A 10,332-nucleotide genomic window follows, 5' to 3' on the forward strand; every position below is an offset into this window, starting at 1 on the left:
ATATGTGGGAAATGATATATCTTCATCTTCCCCCTCTCATCTGCACATGGAAGATTCAGTAATTAAGATGTCAGTAATGGAATGAAACAGGATACATGCAACTCTTTGACAATTCATATCTTTATTCACTACCTTAACTATAATCAAAGTGGACATACGGTACTCCTATAAACCTATATATTGTGGGGTTTAAATTTCCCATTTAATGGAGATTTAAATTTAATACTTCTCTACAAATGCAAATATTATGGTGACTGACCAGTAATTATATATGTTAGACATCTTGACTAGTACTTTCTTGTAATTAAAGTTGTAGCAACATGTAGTTCGATAATCCAACCGTCCGATGATTAAAGGAATGTTCACCAATTTTTTTTTTTAAAGTGTGATTGGCCACCTAATTAACCTTTATTATTACTAATGAAATCTTAAACATGACTTAAGTTCATTAAAAATAATAAATTAAAATTTATGAAACAAAATTAGCGTTTGGAAGTACGGTTATGCACCCTTCGATATTTGTTCAGAGAACAACATCAAGTAATTATGTGTTATTCTATTTTAGTCTTGAATAATCCTTATTAATTAATTTTTTCCCTTGATTTTTTTCTTATCTTATTTTCTAAATATTGAAAACTTTTCTAAATCTTCCAAACACTTTTGGTTAAAATTAAGGAAAATCTCCTCACTTCAAGAATATTGGAAAAAATTACTTCTTTCCTTAAAAGGGCATTGTCATCAAATTAATTTAGTATTTTTTGAAAAAGGTTTTGGTTTAATATTTTACCTTCTTGCTTCCTTTTGCTTCTTTCCTTTTCTTCTATTTTTTTTATGATTTTTTATGCCTTTGATTTGTTTTTTCTTTTTCTTTTTATTATTTTCTGAATTCTTCTTTTTATTCCTATTTTGCATGATTTTATTTTTATTTTTATTATCCTAAATATTTTTACATTATTTTATTCCATTTTCTAAAAATTATCTCTTAGATTAGTCATTTACTACTTTTATTTAAAAAGTTAATGAAAATCATTTGTATAAAAAAATTTTTCTAAATTCTTCAACACTTTTAGTTGAATTTTAAAATTTTTCTCACTTAAAAATTTTCAAGATTCCTTAAAATCCCATAGTTGGTTGATTTGCATTTACTTGAAAACTTAAATGCATAGGGTGCAAGTAAATAAAAAAAAAAAAAACACATTTCTTCTTTACAAACTCACAATCCCAAAAATTAAACCCTAAAAAGACTTAAAATCCAAAATCCTAACCCATTTTTTCTTCTTCTTTTTGTTTTTTTTTTTTTGGTCCCCTTCAATAGAAGAATCCAAGGACGAGAAAAAATGGGATGTCCCTTTCACAAATGCAATTCATGTTTCCTTTTTATTTATTATATATTTTTATTATGACTATTTTATATTTTATTTAGATATTCGATTTTTTTTCTTTTTTCTTTTTTGTATATGTATTTTTTTAGGAAAAAAAATTTGCAATTTGATGATCTAGCCCAATGTCCAAATAGCCGAACAAGACGCTAAGCCCAACGTTTTGAAATGGGCTTTGAAGAACTTCGCCATGGATAAGGTCCTAATATGGGCCCAACGGCCGGGGCTTAACTGAAAAACAAATTTTAACGGTCACCATTTCTTCTCATTATGCATCTTTTTCCCGCCAAATGAAATGCTGATACCTTTCTCCTTAGGCCTCCATTTTGCTCCCAAGAATACCCATATCAAGGATGACCCACAAAAGGATTGGAATTCATTAATCAAAAACCAAACCAACTTAAAAAATGACCATGCAATTCTCTCTACATATTCCCGCATGGAATCTCTGGGTTTAACACCCAATAGAGCCGCTTTGCCTTTGGTTTTAAAGGCATGTGTGAAGCTAAACGCCGTTGAAACTGGCAAGAGAATACACTTGAGTATTCGAAATACCAACCTGATTGAAGATGTTCGAGTTGGGACTGCCATTATTGATTTTTACTGTAAGTGTGGATTTATTGAAGAGGCGCGTAAGGTGTTTGATGAAATGGTTGAGAGGGATTTGGTTTCGTGGAATGCGATGATATCAGGGTATGCCGGGTGTGGGGAATTTGAGGAAGTGGTTTTTTTGGTGATGAGGATGCAAAGAGAGGGTTTTAGGCCGAATTCGCGGACTTTGGTAGCCATGCTTTTAGCATGTCAGGAGGTTGCAGAAGTGAGGTTAGGAAAGGAGATCCATGGTTATTGTTTGAGGAATGGATTGTTTGATTTGGATCCTCATGTTGGTACTGCTTTGATTGGGTTTTATTTGAGTTTTAATGTCAGGGCTTCGCATACTGTGTTTGATTTGATGGCTGTAAGGAATACTGTTTGCTGGAATGCTATGATTAAGGGGTATTTTGATATTGGAGAATCCTTGAAAGCTTTGAAACTTTTTGAGAAAATGCTCATGGATGGAGTTGAATTTGATTCTGTTACAATGTTGGCTCTTATTCAGGCCTGTGCAGAAGTTGGATCTCTTGAATTAGGTAGTCAAATTCACCAAATGGCCATTAAGTGTAGTTATAGCAATGACTTGTTCATAGTTAATGCATTACTTAATATGTATGCAGATATTGGAAGTTTGAAATCAGCTTGTAAATTATTTGATGTCACCCCCAGACGTGATGTTGCGCTTTGGAATTCTATGATATCTGCATATTTTGAATACAGCTGTAATGAGGAAGCCACTAGTTTGTTTGTTCACATGCGAACTGAAGGCAACAAAGAAGATGACAGAACTATTGTTATTATGTTTTCTTTATGTGCTGAATCAGCTGATGGTTTGAGAAAGGGTAAAAGTTTACATGCTTATGCAAGCAAGAGTGGTATGAGGATGGATGTTAATCTAGGGAATGCGATGTTAAATATGTATGCTCAACAGAATTGTATAGATTCTGTCCAAAAGGTTTTTAGTGAGATGAGTAATGTAGATGTAATCTCATTTAACACAGTGATTTTAGCTCTGGCCCGTAACAAATTGGGAAGTGAGGCATGGGAAGTCTTTGGTTTAATGTGGGAATTGGACGTTGAACCTAACTCTTACACAATAATTTCAATCCTTGCTGCTTGCAAAGATGAAACTTGCCTTAATATTGGGAGATCACTTCATGGTTTTGTGATAAAGCAGGGGATAGAAGTAAACGTATCCTTGAACACTGCGCTTACTGATATGTATATTAACTGCGGTGATGAAGCAACAGCTAGGAATCTTTTTGAGAGCTGTCCGGGAAGAGATTTGATCTCATGGAATGCTTTGATTGCCACCTATGTTAAAAACAACCTCGCTCATGAAGCTTTTCTAGTTTTTAGCCGCATGATTTCAGAAGTGGAGCCCAACTCAGTTACAATAATAAATATTCTCTCATCATGCACCCATCTTGCTCATCTGCCTCAAGGTCAATGTTTCCATGCTTATATGTTACGGCAGGAATCGTCTTTAGGTTACAATTTGTCTCTTGGAAATGCTTTTATAACAATGTATGCAAGATGTGGTAGCATGCAAAGTGCTGAAAGAATCTTCAAAACCTTACCAAGGAGAAATATTATCTCATGGAATGCCATCATAACTGGTTATGGAATGCATGGTCGTGGTTCTGATGCTATTCTTGCCTTCTCACAAATGCTAGAGGATGGTTACTATCCAAATGAAGTAACTTTCATATCTGTTCTATCAGCTTGCAGCCATTCTGGTATGATAGAGGAAGGACTGCGGCTCTTTGATTCCATGGTTCATGATTTTCACATCACCCCGCAGCTTGCTCACTATGGATGTGTAGTTGATTTGCTTGGTCGTGCAGGCTGCTTAGATGAAGCTAGAGGGTTCATTGAATCGATGCCCATCAAACCAGATGCTTCGGTCTGGAGAGCTCTGCTTAGTGCTTATAGGGATCATTGTTACACTAAAGAAGCTAAGGCCATTTTTGAAAAAATTGTTGAATTGGACCCAATGAACCCAGGGAATTATGTCTTGGTTTGTAATGCATATGCTGCAGCAGGTCTCTGGTCAGACGTCAGACAAATACGAACATGTCTCAAAGCGAAGGGCCTGAGAAAGCCTCCTGGAATGAGTTGGATTGTTGTTAGAAGCCAGATTCACTATTTTGCTGCTGGAGATAGATCACACCCAATGGCTGACAAAATCTATGCAAATTTGAATTCCTTGTTGCACTCAATGAAAGAAATTGGATATGTTCCTGATCCTCATTGGATATTGCACGTTGATGAAGAGTACATTTAAAGAGAAGCGAATTGTGGCCTTTAAAGTGACTTTCTGATGGGTGCATGCAATCATCTGATGGATGAAGCATGGTGTTGAATCATGAACTAAATCCTTTTGGTTGCAGACAGTTTTGGAGGATGATGACCTGATTCCCTGCCTAGGTGTGGATATTGTTGAAGCTTGACTAACACTGAGATAAAAAGTTTTGACCTGGTAACTTTTATTCTTCCATCAAATGAAAGAAATTCTTGCAAGATTATGAAGTCTGAATTCTTGGGAAGATCATTTCACATTTAACCATAGACACTGGCAGAAAGGGGTCATATATACGGCAGCTCAGCGTAGTATTTCTAATGTCATACATGCTTCTATCAAAAGAAGGAAAAATTATGAGATTATGGAGCCTAAAATTTTGGGAAGATTGTTACACAGTAACCATGGACATTTGCAGATAGAGGTCATACAAAATGCAGGAGGTAACAACGATTTGGCAATGCTAAGCACGTCAAACTTCCTTTATTATAAGATTATGTTCACCTTCTGGAAGTAACCACTCACCAATGCAAGACCTTAAGCCTTGTGTTAGTCTTATGTTCTGTATATTCTTCATTACTTCACTAGTTAACTAGGAACATCATAAATAAATCCTGGGTGAACTTGCTTATTCATTATACACATTAATGGAAGCATATGTTTTATTCAAATGTCTTGAATTGTTCCTTTTTCTATCCAGCTGCACTTTCTTTATCCAGATTATTGCTCTGCAGGTTCCTTTAAAATGGAAATATTTCTTGATGCTGACCAATTTTCAGAATCCATTCTGCTTTTCTGTAGCTTTGTGTACTTCTCTGGAATGCCCTTGCATCCAAATCAAAGCCAAGAGGATTAGATTGTGAATATAATCAGCATCAGAGTCAGAAAGTTCACTAATCCAAATAGTTTGATCAGGAACCATCAAGTTTAAAGGGCTTGTTTCTAGGCCAAAATTTAGTCTTTATTTTTTGTCTTAAGTATTTAATTAGAATCATAAAAGTTATGACTATGGTCCTGCCACGCCGCCCTATCCCCACCGGCCAGCCCTCAAAATTGATATAATTGGGAAAAGATCTGCCTATGGGAAGCACTTCACTGCTTCCTCAACTAAACTTCAAAACAATCTTTCAACATGTAATAATGGAAGAGGGAATGCTTTCAACATTCACATTAAGCAATGCTGCTAGATCCAAAAATTAGTTCAGAACAATCAAGAGCCAAAGAATAGCAGGTGTAACAGTATTGTCCTAAAATTCATTGAGATATGTATGGTGTGTATCGAAATTTTAGTGTATTGTACGATATTAATAACTATGATTGTAAGTTGAAATGTCAACTAAAATTGATCATGTCACTAAAAAAGAATATATTCAACAATTAAAATTTCAAATTCTAACATGAACCCAACTTAATGAAATTTAAAAAATTGAAAAAAATCTTTTTTTTTCTGTAATTAAAAAAAAAACTAGAAAAGACAGTAATGAAAATTCAGTTATCAAAAAGAAAGGTCCCAATAGAATATTGTGATTCACTTCTAGGCCCCAGCATCACCTTTATCTAGCAGAAAGGTCCCAATTGAATATTATGATTCACTTCCAAGCCCCAGCCTCATCCTTTTATTGCAGTTCTTGTTAAAACCTGATCCTTTCGCTCAATCAAGGACAAAGCCTAAAACATGAACAATGTTAGGCAAACCATTAAGATCAATCCTTTCATAATTGAGCAAGTTGGCCTAGAATGGTGTGAGTGGGTAGACACTAGACATCTTATCTGAACTCTACATGGTACCTTAAAGCCCCATTGTCTGAAAAGTAGGGTCCCTATCTCATATCTCTTTTCTTTAATGAATATTTTACATCACATCTTTCTGCCTAAGAATACTAAATTCCTCATCCCCACAAACAATCTCTCATTAAAGATTGAAGATATTCTAAACAAATTTACTTTCCACCTTCCCATCAATGATCCCCAGCCTAAAGATTAAGATACAACTCATCATCCATTCCCCAAGCTTTTAACAGAAATGGAGAATGAAACAAGCCAAAGCAAAGCGAAAAAGAGGGAAAGATGGGAAAAGGACCCAACAAATTGACAACATACTATTGAAAAAGAAATCTTCAACCTGTTGAATTCCATTGCAAATTCATATGCAGAAACAATAGATTCAAATAATAATAAAACAATAGGATGGCAACATGTCAATGGAACATGTAACTTATTCTACAAACAAAGAATTTGAAGGAAAATTGCAGTGAGAAAATTTCCTGACCCAGGGCTGGTATTCTCATCCCTTCTTGACTTGTTCTGTGATGGCAATAAATAAATGGGGATAATACCTATTCCTTTCTCTGTACATTGTCTTCCTCTATCTTGTTAATTCCCATATCACCAACCAACCAAATAATAAACAATTCAGTTTTAATAAACCAGCTTGGCAAAAACAATAATGTTTTCACTAAGCCATAATCTTATCAAGCTTCAAGAGCTCATGCCATGCTCCAAAAGTTGCGTGATCACCGAAATCACTATGGGAGTTAGAGCCCTCAACAGAAAGCGTCTGGCTTGAGGCTGCAGCTGTGGCCAAAGCAGATGGAGATTCCTTCACCAGTGATTGAACCCACGAAACTGCAGGTTCCATATCATGATGTCCAAGAGAACATGATTTACAAAACTGACCTAATTCATCTTCTTGAACTGACCAATCTACTTTATCATTGGGGGTCTCCCGTTTTGACCAAGAATTTACAGGGGAACCAACAGTACCTTTTGATTCTAAATCATCTGAGAGCTTATATTCAAGTTCCTGTGAGCTTAGGCCGCGAAACTGCTTCTCAAGATTAGTATGAGCAGAAAACCGAGAGTTCAATGGGGATAAAGGCTCCACGTGCCAAGGTGAAAATCTTTCTGACAAGGAAGCATCAAATGCAGACTGCGAAAGAGGGTGATCATTCTTTGGAGAGAAGATGTTTGTTTTGATTGGAGATAACACCCTTTGCTGTTGGTGTAGCTGATTCAGAAGCACAGATTTATGCGCAGAAGATAACATAGGCATAGCAGTCACTTGATCAGGATATTGAGGAGAAGAGAACTCAGTCAAAAAAAACCCATCTAAATTTGCAGACTTAGTAACCAAGTGTGGTTGTGAAAGACAGGACAAACTATTAAGATGCTGTTGCTGATGCAAATCAAAATTCGGTGACATATTAAGCTCCATTGCAGGCATGTCTCTTGCATTGAAAGAAGACTTCAAACGGCTTGCTTGAATATTGCTGCCAGGCAGATGCAAAGTTGGCACATGTTGTTGAGGCCAACCTACGGGTGACTGACAAATACCATTTGCAGAAGGTGACATGGCTGGAGAAAATGGAGACATTGACATTGCACACAACGCTGAGGGAGAACCAGGCAAAAGGTTCATGGCTGCAGCCCTATCCATTGCAGTCACAGCAGAGGCAGCGGATTGAGGAGACTGAATACACATTCCAGAGGACACATAAAGTGGTCGCAGTTCCTCAGGTCTATGGGCAAAGAAGCAGACACGACGATTGCAAGTTGTCCCATCTTTGCAGAGCCGAGTTCTGTACTGGGCAGGGTGCAGCCAGGATTCGAAAACACCATGAGCATATTCACATAAATCTCCACGCTTACAGGTCCCTTTACGAAAATCAGGACATGGCACGCCACTATAATGAAACTTTCTTGGGTCTCTTCTTCGAGCATTTTCACCTGGATGAACAAAAGGACACTCTGTCCAATCATGGGAATAAGCTCGGGAACAAGGTCGGATCTTAAATGAGAACATACGAAACTCATCAGTGCCGTAAATGCTGCTCTTAATATCAGGAATAGATGGATCAACAGGATACTCCTTCCTGTCTGGAGCAGAAGAAATATTGTTATCAGCAGGCTTACATGTAACTAAAGATATCTTTGCATCTGATACAAGGGATGAGGAACCACTACCCAGAGAAGTTGAGAGGGACGATGAACTAGATCTCAAACTGACAGTCAACTCATGCAAATTCTCAAGACAAACAGAAGCGGCATTATTTAAGAGCTCTTCAAGGGCTACTTTCATCTGGGGCATATTCCAAGGAGAAACAATAACATCGAAGGGGCGATGTCCATTGGCATCAGTAAGACAAGGATCAGCACCAGCAAGTAAAAGCAACTTGACCACCTCAACAGCTCTAATAGATCCACCAGAAGCAGCACAGTGAAGAGCAGTGCTCTTATCTGGGCCACACGAGAGATTCACTTCTACCTCTGGTAAAGAAAGAATTAAGTTCACAACATCAACACTACCATATTTAGCAGCAATCATTAACGGAGTTCTACGCTCCACCACTATTTGTTTCGTACACTTACGTCGACCATACCAAAGTCCAACCTCACCAACCAAAGAAACATCCCTTATAGATCTCTGAAATCCCTCAACATCATTATCAGCAGCAAACTCAAGCAAGACAGAGAACGAACATTCACTACCTACCGCTCCAGTTAGACAATCCATTGTTTTGGTTTCCAGAGAGGAGGATGGAGCAGTAGTCTTCATATTTAACTGCTCTAGACCGCCACACATGCTTCAATCCAATCCATCAGAAACTGAGAATAACAAAATCCATCAAAAAATCAAAACACCAACCAACAAGAACAAGCAAATAGCAGTGAAAACTATTTCAAATCATATACAATTCCCAAATAACAGTTCTCTGGCATCAATGCAACTGCAAAGGGAACAAATTAAGATAAAACAAAGCATAAAAGAGCGATCCGCCCCCCCCCCCCCCCCCCCCACCCCCCCCCAAAAAAAAAGCAACTTCAAGTTATTGTGAAACAGAAAAAACGAAAAGAAAATATCATTCACTAACCTGGATTTCGAAGAGAATTATCAGAAAAATTATCAATGGAGATTAGGAACTGGGGTATATATAGGAAAAGAAGGACTAAATTAGAAAAAGGGGACAAATCAATTTTTCCGGAAATCTTGATTTGCTAATAAGTAAAGCTTTGGAGTAACCTAAAAACAAGCTCATTTTGAAAATACTTTATAATTCCAAATTTTTAACAATAAATCAAGACTCGAATTTACAGGGCTTAACTCAAAAGAAAGAAAAAATTTAAATTTATATTCTAGAAAGTGGTAATTGTTGAAAATATAACTTCTAGAAATTGAGGGTGTAATTACGAAAATTCAATGAACAAGAAAATCAATGTGATTAGTAAGAAAAAGAAATAATGAAATTTTCAAACGAGAACCTCAATGGTTATTAAAATTAATAAATGAATTCCATATCAGGCTGAGTCATACTAACATTGCATTGCATAGCTGCTCAAGAAAAAAGCTATTTGACATTCAAATATCTTTGACTTTTCCATATTTTCTCGCCAACCAAACATATTTAAAACCAAAAAAAAAAGGAAAGAACTGGTCAAGCAATCGTTCAACTTTGCAAGAATCATATAAGAATTCAATTAAACAAATCTTAAACTAAATTCAAAACCAAAAAAAAATTTAAAAATTGGGGGAAAAAAAAGAAATAAGAAAAGCACAGCTTGCTTGTTCTGAGATTTTGAGATGGTAACTGCACCAAACTGTACGGAGATAACAGGAGAGAATGCAAGAAGAAGAAGAAAGGGAGCGAAAGTTTATTTCCATTGAAGGAAGTCTAGAAAGATAAAGGTCAAAATGCAAAATTTTGCCAAGAAATTAAATGGAGGGTTAGGAGGGAGGGTGAGTTCAATTTAAATTTAAATTTTTTCCAAGGTAGGGAGGGTGACCGGGTGAGAGTGGGGTAGGTGACTGAGAATTGTAGGGATTGGTGACCGGGTAAAGCGGTGGACAGTGACCCACTGACGGGGTGCCCTTTTTATATCCTTTTAAAAATTGGGGCCCGGTGAATCGGAGCCTTCGGTGGAGCGGATGTCGGGTGAGCCTGATTCTTCCAACGGCGTTAAATAAGTCAATTTAGTCAAAAGGAAAACTCTCTCTCCCCATCCGTCACAACGGGACGGTTTCTTTTTCTTTTCTTTTCTTTTTTATTTATTTGAAAATTG

At 36.7% G+C, this 10,332-nt stretch overlaps 2 protein-coding genes across 4 annotated transcripts; one reads left to right on the top strand and one right to left on the bottom strand.

Annotated features, from left to right (window-relative positions):
• Nucleotides 1–1,661: 1,661 nt before the first annotated feature.
• LOC18589838 (putative pentatricopeptide repeat-containing protein At3g01580) lies at nt 1,662–4,946 on the top strand. Of its 2 annotated transcripts, XM_088809445.1 has the most exons (2): nt 1,662–2,509; nt 2,594–4,946. In XM_088809445.1, exons 1-2 carry the CDS (start codon nt 1,675–1,677, stop codon nt 4,258–4,260), a joined length of 2,502 nt encoding a protein of 833 aa, XP_088665571.1. In that variant the 5' UTR covers nt 1,662–1,674; the 3' UTR covers nt 4,261–4,946. The 2 variants fall into 2 exon arrangements, with proteins under 2 accessions (XP_088665571.1, XP_017982144.2); XM_018126655.2 differs by having other exon boundaries at nt 1,662–4,946.
• A 1,672-nt stretch (nt 4,947–6,618) lies between these two features.
• Nucleotides 6,619–9,980, bottom strand: LOC18589839 (zinc finger CCCH domain-containing protein 56). Of its 2 annotated transcripts, XM_088810328.1 has the most exons (3): nt 9,147–9,980; nt 8,239–8,880; nt 6,619–8,151 (listed from the first exon to the last, which is right to left on the bottom strand). In XM_088810328.1, the coding sequence occupies exons 2-3, from the start codon at nt 8,855–8,857 to the stop codon at nt 6,731–6,733; spliced, it is 2,040 nt and encodes a 679-aa protein (XP_088666454.1). In that variant the 5' UTR covers nt 8,858–8,880; nt 9,147–9,980; the 3' UTR covers nt 6,619–6,730. The 2 variants fall into 2 exon arrangements, with proteins under 2 accessions (XP_088666454.1, XP_007015052.3); XM_007014990.3 differs by having other exon boundaries at nt 6,619–8,880.
• Between the last annotated feature and the right edge of the window lie 352 nt (nt 9,981–10,332).

Source organism: Theobroma cacao, chromosome 9 (assembly GCF_053813885.1).
Source record: "Theobroma cacao isolate CCN51 chromosome 9, ASM5381388v1, whole genome shotgun sequence".
NCBI classification, from domain to species: Eukaryota; Viridiplantae; Streptophyta; class Magnoliopsida; order Malvales; family Malvaceae; genus Theobroma; species Theobroma cacao.